At 46.7% G+C, this 17,365-nt stretch overlaps 2 protein-coding genes across 11 annotated transcripts in view; one reads left to right on the top strand and one right to left on the bottom strand.

Moving 5' to 3' along the window:
* The window catches only part of ALS2 (alsin Rho guanine nucleotide exchange factor ALS2), a 276,431-nt gene that overhangs the window by 120,711 nt on the left and 138,355 nt on the right, over nucleotides 1–17,365 (top strand). For 8 of the 9 annotated variants that reach the window (XM_085869620.1, XM_085869622.1, XM_085869617.1 and 5 more), the window contains 2 exons: nucleotides 571–720; nucleotides 5,870–5,966. In XM_085869620.1, coding sequence (XP_085725746.1) covers nucleotides 571–720; nucleotides 5,870–5,966 — 247 coding nt within the window. Of the gene's footprint in view, nucleotides 1–570; nucleotides 721–5,869; nucleotides 5,967–6,066; nucleotides 7,160–17,365 lie in introns of those variants that run through there. The other variant, XM_085869625.1, reaches the window with a different exon arrangement.
* Nucleotides 1–17,365, bottom strand: part of JMJD4 (jumonji domain containing 4) — an 84,076-nt gene that overhangs the window by 54,906 nt on the left and 11,805 nt on the right. Inside the window, exon 6 of one of the 2 annotated variants that reach the window (XM_085869630.1) lies at nucleotides 11,241–13,063. The exons of the other annotated variant lie outside the window; for it this stretch is intronic. Within the exon in view, the coding sequence (XP_085725756.1) occupies nucleotides 12,731–13,063 (333 nt within the window). The 3' untranslated portion in view covers nucleotides 11,241–12,730. Of the gene's footprint in view, nucleotides 1–11,240; nucleotides 13,064–17,365 lie in introns of those variants that run through there. 2 annotated transcript variants of the gene reach the window in all.

The raw sequence follows: 17,365 nt of genomic DNA, 5'->3' as shown, positions 1-17,365 counted from the left end.
ATTATATGCCTTTCGTAACTTCAATCACAGGGGAATATCGCACCGTCCTCATGCGAAAATCATGGCAGGCTAAAAAATGGTTAACATGGGGCTGTAGAATAATGGTGTATGCTTATTTCACGGCAATGCCACTGTGCACAAGGCCCATGTTGTGCACACTGCCATCCATTACCGTGGCTTCGAGCATCTGGATCACCCATAACCCTTGCCTCCCCTGCCCCCTTCTGCTGTAGCCTCGACCAGGCCCCGAGTGACTATTATCTGGTACATTTGAAATTGCACCTGCATAGCGGACGATTCGCTGACGAGGAATTGACTGAAGCGGCTGAAGGAGCATTCGGAAAACTCATTGATTACTGACAGACTTGAAGGACAAATGGAGCAAGTGCTTTTAGGTCGAAGGACACAAAATTGAAAGAAAAAGAAAAAGTTAGTGTGTCTTGTATTGATTCAAGTATCTCGTTTCTATAACCTCGTGGACGTCCTCTGAATGCTGCTATTGTGCTGCATCGTGATTGGTTGGTTTTGTTGGGTATTATCCATTTTACCACCATGTTTATCCTTCTCTAGCACGACATTCACACCATCTGAAAAGCTAACGGTGATCCAGAAAACGTTTGAAGAGATCAACCAGAGCCTGGAAGGTGTTGTGCAGACAGGCTACGTGTGGTCGATGGATGATCTTTTTCCTGTTTTCCTGTACGTCGTGTTGCGAGCCCGGTAAGGATTTTTTTTTGTCTCCTTGCTGTGTAGTGATCTCTGTGAACCTATGGCTTTGCCCATTTTTTTCCATATTGTTACCTCTTGCCACCGAAGGTGGAAAGAGGTTATGTTTTCACCCCTGTCTGTTTTTTTGTCAGGTCAGGTTCGATCTGTGACCTGCTACAGGTACCATGTAAACCTGTACTAACCTGTTCCATGGTCGGGTTGTCGGCGACTAAACCGTCTCCCCCACCAGGTTTTCTGGTGAGGAGGGTGTTTGGATATGGACACCCAGCAGGATTAAAAACAAAACCTGTCAAAGGGCGGAGGAGCTCCTTGTGAGCCAACGGCCATCCATATCTAGTGCCCAACTGTGTCTGCGGACGTCCTCCTGCAGTTGGGTTACTTCTTATTAGGAGGTTGGTGGCAGGATTTGCACTCCAGCCACCGTAAAACGCTTCATTCCGCAAAACGCAAAAACGCAAAAAAATCTGAAAACCCACTCCGTGGGAGTACCTCCTGTGCAGCTTCCCTTCGCAGGGCAGCTCACCGGATGATGGGATTGGGGCAAAGCCTTCGGGACCCCCAATCTTTGATAGGAGGGAAACCACGGGGTAACATCCCTGGGTCAGATTGCGGGAGAGTGTGTCGGAGTGGTGCTGAGGTGTCGTCCACCAGACGGCGGTCTCCTTGGGTTAACCTGAGGCGGTCCCTTCGGGTGGGTGCCTGGAATGTCCTATCCCTAAGAGAGGATGATCACCTGTCTCTGTTATCATCTGAGCTCAAGCGTTTGGACATCGGGATTGCAGCTCTCTCTGAGGTTCGGAGACCGGATTGCGGCGAGATAATGGTGGGTGGTTACACCTACTATTGGTCTGGTCGCTCTGATGGTTACCATACCCAAGGAGTTGCTGTAGCTGTGTCCAATAAGCTGACCCCAATGATAATTGAGGTAACACCGGTCAACGAGCGTATTATGAGATTAAGGATTCGTCACTCCTTAGGTGTCATTTCCCTGGTCTCTATTTATGCTCCGACTGAGGCGAGTGATCTTACCGTGAAGGATGCATTCTATGCCACACTCGAGTCTGTGGTTGATCAGTGCCCCAGACGAGATACACTTCTAGTCTTGGGGGATTTCGATGCATCGACTGGAGCTGATAGGGATGGTTATGAGGTGTGTTTTGGTCCCCATGGGTCAGGAACTATGAACCAGAATAGCACTAAGTTCCTTGACTTTGCAAGAAGTCATGGACTTAGGGTGGCTGGTTCATGGTTTCAGCGCCCGCAAGCTCATCGCTGGACTTGGTATTCCAACGCTGGCGGTGTGGCAAAGGAGATTGACCATGTCCTCATTGACGGTCGTTGGAGGATGATCCAGAACTGCAGGGTCTACCGGAGTGCTCAGTTCCTCAATACTGACCACAGGCTTGTTGTAGCAACTCTAAAGCTGCACCTTAAATCCTGGAGAATGGTACCATCCCAGCCTAGGCTGGATGTTGCCAAGCTCAGGGATGAGAGAGTAGCTGAGGAGTTTGCGAACAGGCTGAGTGGACACTTGGGGGGTCTGGGTGCTTTGGGGGTCCTGAAGAGTTGTGGAGCACCTTCAAGACCACCGTCCTTGATGTTGCCGGTGGATGCCTTGGAGTTCACCGCAGGGCAAAGAAGAATTTTGTCTCTCAAGGGACACTGGATACCATTGACCAGAGTCGCAGGGCCAGGCTGAATGGCAGAGCTGAGCTGTTCAGGGAGCTGAGGCGTAAAACTGTACGTGCACTGAGGGTGGACAAGGAGGCCTATGTGCGAGGAATCTGTGAGGGGGTAGAGCATCACCTGTGGACAGGTGATTCTCGTCCCGCTTACAGGGGAATTCGCGCATTACGTTCATCCAAGCCCATCCCTCGGAGCACTGCAGTTCGAGCAGAGAGTGGTAGGCTCTTGACAGAGGAGTCTGAAGTGAAGGCCCGCTGGGCCGGTTACTTTGAGCGGTTGTACCAGGCTGATCCCCCAGCTGTCGAGTTGGACGTCAAGGGTGTTACAATCCCTGTTGCTGACCCTCGAATCAACTGTGGTCCACCATCGCTTGTGGAAACACGGGCTGCGGTGAACCAGTTGAAACGGGGCAAAGCTCCAGGGATCTGTGGCATCCATGCTGAACTTCTCAAGGCTGGTGGAAATGCTGCACTCGCGTCGTTGCATGCAGTTTTGTGCTCTGCCTGGAACACAGGTATCATCCCAACTGACTGGAAGAGGGGCCTTGTTGTCCCTCTCTGGAAAGGGAAGGGTGATCGCCAAGACTGCAACAACTACCGAGGGGTGACGCTGCTCTCAGTGCCGGGCAAGGTCTTTGCTCGGATAATTCTTGATAGGGTTCGCCACCATCTGCTTGAGCACCAGCGTCCAGAGCAGTCAGGCTTTACACCAAAGAGGTCAACGATTGACCGTATCCTTGCTCTTCGTGTCCTCACTGAACGCAGACGAGAGTTTCGGCAGGGGCTGCTTGCAGCCTATGTTGATCTCTGTAAAGCGTTCGATTCAGTGAATCGGGATGTCCTCTGGAGGATTCTTGGTCTTCGTGGGGTGCCACCGAAACTGATCGATCTGATGTCTGAACTCTACTCTGGTACTGAGAGTGCTGTGAAGTGTGGTGGTACCGCCTCTGACTTATTTCCAGTTGTTACTGGAGTTCGTCAGGGATGTGTACTTGCCCCCACACTTTTCAACACTTGTATGGACTGGATTTTTGGGAGGATGTCGGAGAGATCAAGTTGCGGTGCATCGTTTGGCAATGTCAAGATCTCGGACCTTGATTTTGCAGATGATGCAGTCATCTTTGCGGAGACTTTAGACATCCTCTTGGGGGCCCTCGAGGTGCTGAATGAGGAGTCGGAGCCGTTGGGATTACGGGTTTCTTGGGTCAAAACAAAGATCCAGGCTTTTGGTGACATCTTGGATGCTGCTGTCCTGTCTGTGTCTGTTTGTGGTGAGGATGTTGAGGTCGTGGAGAGATTCACTTACCTTGGCAGTGATATTCATGTCTCCGCAGGTTGTGAGCCGGAGGTCAATAGACGTCTGGGTCGGGCCTGGGGAGTCATGGATTCACTGGATCATGGGGTGTGGCGCTGCCGGTACCTGTGCGGGAGGACGAAAGTCCGAGTCTTCAGGTCCTTGGTACTTCCAGTCTTGCTCTATGGGTGCGAGACTTGGACTTTGACCAAGGATCTGAGACGGAGACTTAATTCCTTTGGTACCAGGTCTCTTCGGAGAATCCTTGGCTATCGCTGGTCGGATTTTGTGTCCAACGAGCGGTTGCTGAGAGAGACTCGGATGAGATTTGTTACCTGCATAGTCCGTGAGCGTCAGCTGCGGCTGTATGGACATGTGGCTCGTTTTCCTGACGCTGATCCTGCTCACCAGATTCTCTCAGCGAGGGAGTCTCATGAGTGGAGGAGGCCAGTGGGCCGACCACGTGCCTCATGGTTGCAGCAGGTTGACCATCATCTCAAGGAGATGGGGATGGGCCTGGCATCTGCCTGGGGGATGGCCAGACGGAGGCCCCTGGAGTACCGGCGGAAAGTGGACGCAGCGACGCGCTGTTCTGGCACATGCTCCCATACCTGACCTGACCTGTCTGTCTGTCTGTCTGTCTGTTTTTGAACAAAATGTTGTGGCCGGATTTGGACAATTTTGTGGACAGCTTAGGTATGTGGCAAGGATGAATTGATTAGATTTTGGTGAAGATCCAAGTCTGCATCTGGGTCTGAGAACTTATTGGGAGATGGGACCAAAAACTACATATAGCACAATATCTCAAAAAGTTGTGGGCGGATTCGGACGACACTTGGTGGGCAGATTGAGTATGTAACAAGGAAGAGTTGATTCGATTTTGATGAAGATCTGAATGTGGATCCTTGGAATTTTTTCAGTGATTCTTCATCATTGATTGATTGGGCTGAAATGAGATATGGCATGATATTTCAAAAAGTTAGAGACGGATTTGGATGAAACTTGGTGGATGAGTTGGTTAAGTGACAAGAACAAGCTCATTAAATTTTAGGTCGGGTCCGAATCCAGATCCGGCCTTTCAGTGGGATACAAAACATAAACGAATCAGCCTGGCGGAGGTATGTGCTCTACCGAGTGGCCTTCCAGTTTTTTCTGCAGTTCATATCATACTCTTCAAAGACTATTTAAAACAGAAAGGACTTCAGGCGTGAATGGGGGCTTTGGGGGACCTACCTTTGTGTGAAACTGAAGACTTCAGTAGAGCAAGGGAAAATGAATGTGGTTTATGCTATTTGAAATTGGGACCTCACACCACAATTTGTGTTCAGATGGGGAAAAAAACAAATAGGGCAATCTATGATTGCTCAGTCCTATATTTGGATTAGTGAGGACCTCATGCTTTTCTACAATGGTTTTTTTTTTCCAGTATCTAAGGCTCGTAGTAGAGCTGCCACACACACGTGGACATAGGCGAATACATGATGCACAACACAGGACTGTTAGATGAGACAAACACAGCCACTGAACTTGGGGGAAGCGCCATAATTTCCTTGGGCATTGTGGGTACCAGTGAAACAATGGTGCTGGGTTTTTGGGGGATTTGTGAGGCATTTCTTGAGGAGGGATTTCCTCCTTCCATGAATGCCAAATTATGGGATTGTTCATGCTCTTAACCTTTTAAATGCTGACTGTCAAGCAAGGAAGCAGCACATACCGTTTTTAAAGTCTTTAGTATGACTCGGCCGGGGTTTGAACCGCCAACCTCCCAGACTGATTGGATGCTCCAACCATGACATCGACTTTGGTCATTAGGAAGCTTAAATGGTAGAAGAAGAAGAAGAAAACCTTTTGGTTTGCCCGTGTTGTATTTCTGTCCTGTATACTGTTCATTTCAATCTTAGTATCCACACGCACATCTCATTTAATTCAATGCAGCCATTGCATCGGGTCTATATGACCATGATAATTGCCTGAAAAGTCTGACGGCTTTAAATATTTACTGAGAAAGTGAAAGGTTTCTTTGTCATGTCGCGAATCATAATATCAAGCACAATTGTCTCAAGTAAAAATTGGAAGGGCATTCCCATTGTGAAAATTACTTCTTGCAGCCAAATCCATTTTAAAACGAATCGCCATGTTCGTGCTTTACATTTCCCTGCAGAATTCGAAACTTAGGTTCTGAGATACATCTGATCGAGGATCTCATGGATCCTTATGTGCAACATGGTGAGCAAGGCATCATGTTCACAACCCTTAAGGTAAGCAACAATATTGCATAGCTTTACGACTTTACCATCCACACACGTCGACAGCTTTTGATCTGGATTGCAATTTTGTTTTGTTTATTTGTGTGTCCAGGCATGTTACTTCCAGATCCACAAGGAGCAATTGACATGACCAGTTGGATTAAATCACCCAAGAAAATACGAGATGTAGGCTTTGTGGCAATGTTTGGAGAACTCGTTGTTCTGGGCAAGTCTTTCTTCTCTGCAAGTTTTCAGGCTATCCAAAAGGCAGGATTGAGAGTTTTCCCGACGTATGCTATCCGATTGAATTTTCCCCTACATGCCCAATCCTCAGGCATTTACCCCATTCGGTCCTAGTTCCTGACATTTCCCCGACACGTCAAATCCTCTGACGTTTTCCCAAAATATTCCACGACTTTGGCATTTCCTCCAATGAGTCAAATCCTCTGGCATTTCCTCCAACGAGTCAAATCCTCTGGCATTTCCTCCAATGAGTCAAATCCTCTGGCATTTCCTCCAATGAGTCAAATCCTCTGGCATTTCCTCCAATGAGTCAAATCCTCTGGCATTTCCTCCAATGAGTCAAATCCTCTGGCATTTCCCCCAATGAGTCAAATCCTCTGGCATTTTTTCCCCCAATGAGTCAAATCCTCTGGCATTTTTTCCCCCAATGAGTCAAATCCTCTGGCATTTTTCCCCCGGTTAGTCCAATCCTCTGGCATTTTTCCCCCGGTTAGTCCAATCCTCTGGCATTTTCCCCTGGTTAGTGCAATCCTCTGGCATTTTCCCCTGGTTAGTGCAATCCTCTGGCATTTTCCCCTGGTTAGTGCAATCCTCTGGCATTTTCCCTCATTTCGTCTAATCCTCTGGCATTTTCCCCCAGTAAGTCCAATCCTCTGGCATTTTCCCCAAGTTAGTCCAATCCTATGGCATTTTCCCCCAGTTCGTCCAATCCTCTGGCATTTTCCCTCAGTTCGTCCAACCGTCTGGCATTTTCCCCCAGTTATTCCAACCCTCTGGCATTTCACCCCAATTATTCCAATCCTCTGGCATTTCCCCCAGTAAGTCCAATTCTCTGGCATTTCCCCCATAAGTCCAATCCTCTGGCATTTCACCCAGTAAGTCCAATCCTCTGGCATTTCCCCCAGTAAGTCCAATCCTCTGGCATTTCCCCCAGTAAGTGCAATCCTCTGGCATTTCCCCCAGTAAGTCCAATCCTCTTACATTTTCCCCCAGTTAGTCCAATCCTCTGGCATTTCCCCCAGTAAGTCCAATCCTCTGGCATTTTCCCCCAGTTTGTCCAATCCTCTGGCATTTTCCCCCAGTTATTCCAATCCTCTGGCATTTCACCCCAGTTATTCCAATCCTCTGACATTTCCCCAGTTATTCCAATCCTCTGGCATTTCACCCCAGTTATTCCAATCATGTGGCATTTTTCCCCCAGTAAGTCCAATCCTCTGGCATTTTTCCCCCAGTAAGTCCAATCCTCTGGCATTTTTCCCCCAGTAAGTCCAATCCTCTGGCATTTTCCCCCAGTAAGTCCAATCCTCTGGCATTTTCCCCCAGTAAGTCCAATCCTCTGGCATTTTCCCCCAGTAAGTCCAATCCTCTGGCATTTTCCCCCAGTAAGTCCAATCCTCTGGCATTTTCCCCCAGTAAGTCCAATCCTCTGGCATTTTCCCCCAGTAAGTCCAATCCTCTGGCATTTTCCCCCAGTAAGTCCAATCCTCTGGCATTTTCCCCCAGTAAGTCCAATCCTCTGGCATTTTCCCCCAGTAAGTCCAATCCTCTGGCATTTTCCCCCAGTAAGTCCAATCCTCTGGCATTTTCCCCCAGTAAGTCCAATCCTCTGGCATTTTCCCCCAGTAAGTCCAATCCTCTGGCATTTTCCCCCAGTAAGTCCAATCCTCTGGCATTTTCCCCCAGTAAGTCCAATCCTCTGGCATTTTCCCCCAGTAAGTCCAATCCTCTGGCATTTTCCCCCAGTAAGTCCAATCCTCTGGCATTTTCCCCCAGTAAGTCCAATCCTCTGGCATTTTCCCCCAGTAAGTCCAATCCTCTGGCATTTTCCCCCAGTAAGTCCAATCCTCTGGCATTTTCCCCCAGTAAGTCCAATCCTCTGGCATTTTCCCCCAGTAAGTCCAATCCTCTGGCATTTTCCCCCAGTAAGTCCAATCCTCTGGCATTTTCCCCCAGTAAGTCTAATCCTCTGGCATTTTCCCCCAGTAAGTCTAATCCTCTGGCATTTTCCCCCAGTAAGTCCAATCCTCTGGCATTTTCCCCCAGTAAGTCCAATCCTCTGGCATTTTCCCCCAGTAAGTCCAATCCTCTGGCATTTTCCCCCAGTAAGTCCAATCCTCTGGCATTTTCCCCCAGTAAGTCCAATCCTCTGGCATTTTCCCCCAGCAAGTCCAATCTTCTGGCATTTCCCCCAGTAAGTCTAATCCTCTGGCATTTCCCCCAGTAAGCCCAATCCTCTGGCATTTCTCCCAGTAAGCCCAATCCTCTGGCATTTCCCCCAGTAAGCCCAATCCTCTGGCATTTCCCCCAGTAAGTCCAATCCTCTGGCATTTCCCCCAGTAAGTCCAATCCTCTGGCATTTCCCCCAGTAAGTCCAATCCTCTGGCATTTCCCCCAGTAAGTCCAATCCTCTGGCATTTCCCCCAGTAAGTCTAATCCTCTGGCATTTCCCCCAGTAAGTCCAATCCTCTGGCATTTCCCCCAGTAAGTCCAATCCTCTGGCATTTCCCCCAGTAAGTCCAATCCTCTGGCATTTCCCCCAGTAAGTCCAATCCTCTGGCATTTCCCCCAGTAAGTCCAATCCTCTGACATTTTCCCCCAGTTATTCCAATCCTCTGGCATTTCACCCCAGTTATTCCAATCCTCTGGCATTTCCCCAGTTATTCCAATCCTCTGGCATTTCCCCAGTTAGTGCAATCCTCTGGCATTTCCCCAGTTAGTGCAATCCTCTGGCATTTCCCCAGTTAGTGCAATCCTCTGGTATTTCACCCCAGTTATTCCAATCCTCTGGCATTTTCCCCCAGTTTGTCCAATCCTCTGGCATTTCACCCCAGTTATTCCAATCCTCTGGCATTTCCCCCAGTTATTCCAATCCTCTGGCATTTCCCCCAGTAAGCCCAATCCACTGGCATTTCCCCCAGTAAGCCCAATCCACTGGCATTTCCCCCAGTAAGCCCAATCCTCTGGCATTTCCCCCAGTAAGTCCAATCCTCTGGCATTTCCCCCAGTAAGTCCAATCCTCTGGCATTTCCCCCAGTAAGTCCAATCCCCTGGCATTTCCCCCAGTAAGTCCAATCCCCTGGCATTTCCCCCAGTAAGTCCAATCCTCTGGCATCCCCCCCCAGTTATTCCAATCCTCTGGCATTTTCCCCCAGTAAGTCCAATCCCCTGGCATTTCCCCCAGTAAGTCCAATCCTCTGGCATCCCCCCCAGTTATTCCAATCCTCTGGCATTTTCCCCCAGTAAGTCCAATCCTCTGGCATTTTCCCCCAGTAAGTCCAATCCTCTGGCATTTTCCCCCAGTAAGTCCAATCCTCTGGCATTTCCCACCCCCCCCAGTTATTCCAATCCTCTGGCATTCCCCCCAGTTATTCCAATCCTCTGGCATTCCCCCCAGTTATTCCAATCCTCTGGCATTCCCCCCCAGTTATTCCAATCCTCTGGCATTCCCCCCCCCCAGTTATTCCAATCCTCTGGCATTTCCCCCAGTTAGTCCAATCCTCTGGCATTTCACCCCAGTTATCCCAATCCTCTGGCATTTCCCCCAGTAAGCCCAATCCTCTGGCATTTCCCTCAGTAAGCCCAATCCTCTGGCATTTCCCCCAGTAAGCCCAATCCTCTGGCATTTCCCCCAGTAAGCCCAATCCTCTGGCATTTCCCCCAGTAAGTCCAATCCTCTGGCATTTCCCCCAGTAAGTCCAATCCTCTGGCATTTTCCCCAGTAAGTCCAATCCTCTGGCATTTTCCCCAGTAAGTCCAATCCTCTGGCATTTTCCCCAGTAAGTCCAATCCTCTGGCATTTTCCCCAGTAAGTCCAATCCTCTGGCATTTTCCCCAGTAAGTCCAATCCTCTGGCATTTTCCCCAGTAAGTCCAATCCTCTGGCATTTTCCCCAGTAAGTCCAATCCTCTGGCATTTTCCCCAGTAAGTCCAATCCTCTGGCATTTTCCCCAGTAAGTCCAATCCTCTGGCATTTTCCCCCAGTAAGTCCAATCCTCTGGCATTTTCCCCAGTAAGTCCAATCCTCTGGCATTTTCCCCAGTAAGTCCAATCCTCTGGCATTTTCCCCAGTAAGTCCAATCCTCTGGCATTTTCCCCAGTAAGTCCAATCCTCTGGCATTTTCCCCAGTAAGTCCAATCCTCTGGCATTTTCCCCAGTAAGTCCAATCCTCTGGCATTTTCCCCAGTAAGTCCAATCCTCTGGCATTTTCCCCAGTAAGTCCAATCCTCTGGCATTTTCCCCAGTAAGTCCAATCCTCTGGCATTTTCCCCAGTAAGTCCAATCCTCTGGCATTTTCCCCAGTAAGTCCAATCCTCTGGCATTCCCCCCCTCCAGTTATTCCAATCCTCTGGCATTCCCCCCCTCCAGTTATTCCAATCCTCTGGCATTCCCCCCCCCAGTTATTCCAATCCTCTGGCATTTCCCCCCCCCCAGTTATTCCAATCCTCTGGCATTTCCCCCAGTTATTCCAATCCTCTGGCATTCCCCCCCCCCCAGTTATTCCAATCCTCTGGCATTTCTCCCGTTATTCCAATCCTCTGGCATTTTCCCCCAGTTATTCCAAGCCTCTGGCATTTCCCCCCAATTTATCCAATCCTCTGGCATTTTCCCCCAGTTATTCCAATCCTCTGGCATTTCCCCCCAATTAGTCCAATCCTCTGGCATTTCCCCCCAATTAATCCAATCCTCTGGCATTTTCCCCGTTATTCCAATCCTCTGGCATTTCCCCCCAATTAGTCCAATCCTCTGGCATTTTTCCCCTACACATCCAATCCTCTGCTCTTTTTTCCCCCGACACGTCCAATCCTCTGAGTTGCTGTGTTTTGTGATCAGATTGTGTTCTACCTGCTACAGGTTGATATTGCACAAAAACAAGGTGAACATTTTTTGGATTAAAAAAGGAGGGGTCGTTGCTATTTTCCACACATCAAAACAGCTTTATACGGTCGTTGGTTTGTAAAATTTGTAATGAGCAGATTTTATAATTAATATTAGAAAATTCTTTGGATTTAAAATACGAATGTAAAAAATTTTTTTTCCCCCCACCCCGAGCCTGTTCCTTGGTGACATTCTATTTGTGTTAATTTATCGTTGCTGCACCTATTTATGATGTCGTTTACATTTTTGAATCCGGTTGGTGTGCCGATTGCCCCTGCGTCGGACTTTGGTACATGTCACTTGTCATCGTCAGGTACGTGCTTTGAAAGTTACATGTACTTCGTGGATGATTCAGTATTTCTCTTCCTTTTCGGGTATTTCTGCAATGATACCTGGTGTTCTTGCCTGCTTTGTTAATCAATCGTTTTGTTTTTCTTCCAAAGCATTTTCCTTTCAGTTAACGTTGTCCTTTTAAATCTTGAATGTAATCGACATATACATGCGAACATATATGATCATTGTTCCTCCATTTAAATTGATATGATCAATTTGATTCCCGTTTTGAGGTGCTTTGGCTCGATGGTAACGGCGAAGAAATTGTTCCATGGACAACAAAAATTGACTGATCTCAAAATGAGTTTCATCGAAATTATACTAATTTGTTTCTATTCTGCCCTGTTCATTAATTGATCAGTTTTTGTTCCTTGTGTTTAATGCTTCATCTGACCACCACACTATATGTTTCAAAGACATAGTGCAAACGGGTGAAATGTCTAAACTCAAGTGGCCCACATTCATTTGAAGTGCTGGCTGGTGAATGAATGTTTGAGAAACTGAACATTGACATTTGATTTCATCACAATTGTGCATTTCCTCACCTCTCCCTTTCCCTCCTCCCATCCCCAAAATCTCGAAAAGCAGACATTAATGAGAAGCAGAGAAAATATCAGTCTTCCTATCATGTATTTATGCAAATGATCGCTTTTCATAATACAGAATGCTTTTCGTAAACGTTTTCTGCATTCACGATTGCTACGTGAAGTCTCATTACTTCCGCCACCAAAGTTGGACAGAGGTTATGTTTTCACCCGTGTCTGTCTGTCTGTCTCTCTGTGAACAGGATATCTCAAAAAAAAAAAAATCTACCCCCCCCCCCCTCACTGCTGCACTGTTAATTTGATGCTGTTCCTGATGAGCCTCAAATTGGTGGTGGTGGGGGTTGGGGGGATGTTATTTTGCACATTCCATCAACAAGATCACACTGCAAGCTCCAGAGTAAGGATGAAAGTGTTGCTAATAATGAAACCACTTCGATGTAAACAAAAGGAGATTGTAATTGTGTTTTTGTGTCACATTTTCACCCTGAGATGTTTGAACTGTGCACGGTTGTTTCGTAGAGCATGGGAAACCGTGCATGCAACTGAAATGGCAGAGCGAGAAGAAAGCACAGACTTTGGGGTTTTTCTTGGCCACAAAGTCCACAGTCTCGGCCGATTGCCAAATATCCATCTTTGACCAATCCTGCAATGCTTGTAACGATCCATATTATCCACATTGGTAATTTTGAATCCACCCTTTTATGATGTCACGGGTCATGGACGCTTTATAAGACATGTGAAATGTGAGAGCCTATCAGTTAAAGTCAGCATAATATTAACTATGATAGGTTCCGCTCTGCTTCAGCCATCACGGTCTCTGCAGCCGTTGTAATATGCGATGACTTTTCCAAAAGTGAGTCGTTCTCCAGTTGATTGATGTGCGGATCTGCAGCGACTGAACGAAAGACTGGCAAGAGTTTGTGCAGGTCAAATATGGCATGCCACGGTCCCAGCTCTGTGAGCATACCATGTCTGTCGGCCTGGTTCCGAGTCGCCTCGTCAAGACTGGTCCCTGACAGCTGCTTCAAAAACTCTATCCTGTTTTTGGCAATTGTCAGTAGAAACAGATAGAAATCTTGATAGTCCATTCCCGTGCATGATTTCATGATGAGCTGAGATCAAAAGAAGGCAAATATCAAAATGGGAATCTACTTTTACTGATAACATCTTTCACAGAGAACAAACAATTTTGTGCAGTGATTTATTTTGTGCATACATCCTGCAGAGTGAAGTTGTACACCAGTTTGTTTTTGCATAATTGTCGAATGCAAATTCACCTTTTTGCAATTGGATCTCCGTTCAATAAGGGTAAGTGTTCATCATGTACCTTTGTTCCATGGATCCAGATGAAATTTAGTGGGCAGGTTGGGCGTGTGACAAGTACGAACCGATTAGATTTTGGTGAGGATCCGGATCCGACTACTGTAATTTTTTTCAATGATTCTTCACCATTGAGGGAGAGAGAGGGCCAAAAACGATATATAGCACGATATCTCAAAAAGTTATTTACAGATTATGAGAAAACTTAGTGGATGAGTTTGGTAGGTGAAAAGAACAAGCTCATGAGATTTTTGTTACGGTCTGGATCCAGATCCAGCCCATCAGTGGGATATAAAACAAACTGTTCAGCCTGGTGAGGGATATGTGCTCTATCTCAAACTCAGGACCCAGTACTACCGAGTGCAGTTCTCATTGTCATGGAGATCACATAGCACAGCAAGCCCATGGTACACTTTGAACACATCTTTTTTTTGAAATTGTTGACTGCATATGGTGAATTGACATTAGATAATTGGCAAAGATGACAGAAAATTCAGCTTCACTCACCTGGTTATATCTATTTTAATGTCTTGTCTATAACTAGGAGCAATTACAAGAGTGGGTCTCTACATTGAGTCCAGGACAAAATTAGCTATCCCTCAGCACTCATGTTGTCGACATTAAATATATCACAATATTTTGTAAAGATTAGACCACTGTGTCAATAATACCATTCCTTTTTTGCCATAAAAGGGCTGCTTTGGCAGTTTCATTGGCAAGGAGTGCAGTCCTGGATGGGTCGCCGCTCCGACGCAGATTACCCCGAATGGTTATTTCCCCAGTACACTGGTACTCATTTTGCCGACCTCGGAAGGATGAAAGGCTGAGTCAACCCCACCTGGTGTTAATTAAACCGTTGCAGGCTCGAACTCAGGACCCTAAGGTCCCAAGCCAGCCACCTTAACCACCAAGCCAACACCAGGCTTTTAGACCACTGTTGATACCCTGTTTAAAAAAAAAGAGAGATGGGGAGGAAGAGGTACAAAAATCCAGGTTTGTGGAGGAGTGAAATGAAAGGGCAGTAGGTTCACAAATGGAGGATGAAAAGGGAATGTGAGGAAGTCACATGAGTGGCAAAGAGGAAAGGCATTGTGTATGAGGGGGTTGATGAGAATGGAAAGGGTGGACGTGGGAGAAAGCATGAGGTGACTATGGACAGCATTCTTGAAACATTTGAGGGAAGGTCATGAGATAACAGACAGGAATTGTTGTATTCTACAAATGAGAGAAAAGAGGAATGGGGGTGTGTTCAGCCTCAAATATTTTGCATCACCAAGAATGGGCAGGGTGATGAGGAATGCGTGGGTGGGAGGAGCAAAACTCGAAATGAGGGGTCAAAATAAAAGTGATGGATTCTCTGCTGTCCTCCCACACTGTCTTCCATGTCTGAACAAAGAATCTCGTGGATGTGGGTTTGGGGGGGGAAGGGTCAGTAGAGCACATAGATCGAGATGGTTGTTCAGCAAAGATGTGAAACCAGAAATAGACTGCAAGGGCTTTGGGGAGTTATGAACACACACTGCAGCTATTACCAGGATGTGACTTGGTTCTGTTCTTCATTTGTATGCAGCACAGGGCTGTTGGGTAGCATCATTGCTTGAGGGCATGGCTGTGCCAGTGATGCAATTCCCCCTTCTGGTTGGGGCAGGAATTTGGAATTTGTTCATGGTTCTGACGATAGCTCACCCACAATTCACGAATGACAGTGGGAGTTCCACTAACTAATGCTTATAGACGGAATGCCAGTTTAACGTCCATCTGAGGGAAAGCACACAAATTGATGAAACGCCTTGACTGTGAAATAAAAATGAGGGATTCTCTGCTGTCCTCCCACAATGTCTTCCATGTCTGAACAAAGAACCTTGTGGATGTGGGTTTGGGGGGGGGGGTCAGTAGAGCACATCAATTGAGATGGTTGTTCAGCAGAGATTCAGTGTGCTGCATGAGAGTTTTAGCTGAGTCGAGATTCGATCCCAGGTTAGACAGCTTTGAGGTGAGTGTGGGTACCTCTCACCTTGACCATCCTGCCAATCCTTGGTTCTGTTTAAGCAAAGGAAAGGGTAACATTGGATTTCCCCAAACATGATTTGAGGTGAGGTTGACATTTTTGGGCACCCCTTTGTTGCAGCAGAGTGAAGTGCAGATAAAGAGAAGATTGTAAAGGGAGAGATGATTTGAACATCATAGGTCGAGGGGAGGGGTGAGATGTCTTTGGTCAGAAGGTGGGGCTAGAACGGACGAATGACATCATTGAGTACAAGAGGTCAATGACCTGTTGTGGTATCAGGGTGAAATATCAGTTTGCAGTGAAAAGGGAAAGTGATAAGTAAACAAAACAAGCTCGAATGAGCTAAGATCCTCGTCCTCTTAATGATGACGTCATAAAAACGAATATGACGTCATTGTGATGTATCAGGTTTGCGATAAATTATCTGTGCTAATGCCCGGCTTGATTCCCGCAAACAAAATTCAAACAGCTTGCCCAGTTTCGGAGATAATGGTATAGGCGATTTCCATTAGCGGCGATATTATGACGTCAACTTTTTTTCTCGGAAGAAATCCCAAAATCTGAGATGGTTACTGCCTGCGCGTGGGCTTTCTGCATATACATGGCAAGTTTCACGAAGATCCGATGAAACCTCTGGGTTGTGAAACAAAAAATGTCAAAAAATAGGAATAACGTCATAAAAATTGATGTGATGTATCATATGTGCGGTAATTCATCTCTGCTAATGCCCTGCTTGATTCCCGCAAACAGAATTCAAAAAGCTAGCCTAGGTTGAGATAATTTTTTAGGCGATTTCCATTAGCGGAGATATTATGACAACAGCAGAGATATACGCCAACTTTCAGGAAGTTTCGATGAAAACTGTAGGCTGTGAAACAAAAAAGTCCACAAGAACAACAACGTGAGTAAGACTTAGAGATCCTCCATGAGGATCTAATAAGAAATGAATAACAGATAAATACAGGTAGTGGACAAAAAAAAAATGGAAACACCTGCGTAAATGAGGGACACAAAGTATATTGAAAACAAAGAACATCCCAGCATGGTTCGGGTCACGTATAAAAATGTTGCACAGGCCTGGTTTCCTATAATTATGGCTGCAGGAGGAGACCTCAGTGACTTTGAAAATGGGTTGATTGTTGGGGTGTGTTTGGCAGGAGCTCCAGTGACAGACAGCTCTACTGGCTGATGTTTCACGAGCAACGGTGTCTGAGGTGAAGTCGACATGGAACTCTCAGGGAAAGACATCATCAGCAAAAGGGCAACAGTGGGCTGAAGCGCATACACGAGGATTGTGATATCTGTGCATTAATTTGAAGTGCAAGGCAAAGCAGTTGAGCAACTACAGATCAATTGACTAAGTTTCATCCAAAATGGCCCGACAACTCCACAGAACGGAATACATAGTCGGGTCGAAGTGTGCAAAACCGTTCATCACACCTGGCAATGCACGTTTGCGAGTACAGTAATGCAAGGAGCAGTCATGGACTATCGAACAGTGGAGAAATGTGATATGGTCAGATGAATCGTCCTTCGCCATGTTCTCGATAAACAGACAAGTGCACGTGTGGTGCCAACCTAAAGAACTCCACAACCCTGAGTGCATGGTTCCAACAATGAAGGGTTCTGGTGGTTCTGTAATATTGTGGGGCACATTTTCCTGGCATAGTTTGGCTGCAGACATTCCTTCAGAAGGCAAGGTCAGTACCAATTGTTTACTTAATGGTACTGAGTGATCAACTTCAACCCATGTTGCAGCATTTATTTCCTGTGGGGAGGGGTGTCTTCCAAGATGACAATTCCCCCATCCACAGAACAGGTGTGGTCTCCCAATTGTTTGAGCGTGACAATGATGTTATCCATACGCAGCAATGCCAACCCTCCCGATTTCATCGGGAGGCTTCCGAAAATTCACCCAAACTCCCGCCCTTACGATCACTATCCTTATCCTCCCGAAATTTTGATATTTTTGCACTGTTCACTAATCAGAATGTACTCGTATGAGAATTGAATGAAAAGCATCGTCTGCTACGTATAGCATGTGGTAACTCCATAACGTTCGCTGCTACCAAATTGTACGTAAAAA

This window comes from Eptatretus burgeri, chromosome 2, assembly GCF_056783735.1.
Source record: "Eptatretus burgeri isolate ZD-2024b chromosome 2, Ebu_testis_v1, whole genome shotgun sequence".
Lineage (NCBI taxonomy): Eukaryota > Metazoa > Chordata > Myxini > Myxiniformes > Myxinidae > Eptatretus > Eptatretus burgeri.
Note: the sequence above shows the minus strand (reverse complement) of the source record. Positions and strands in the feature narration are given on the sequence as shown.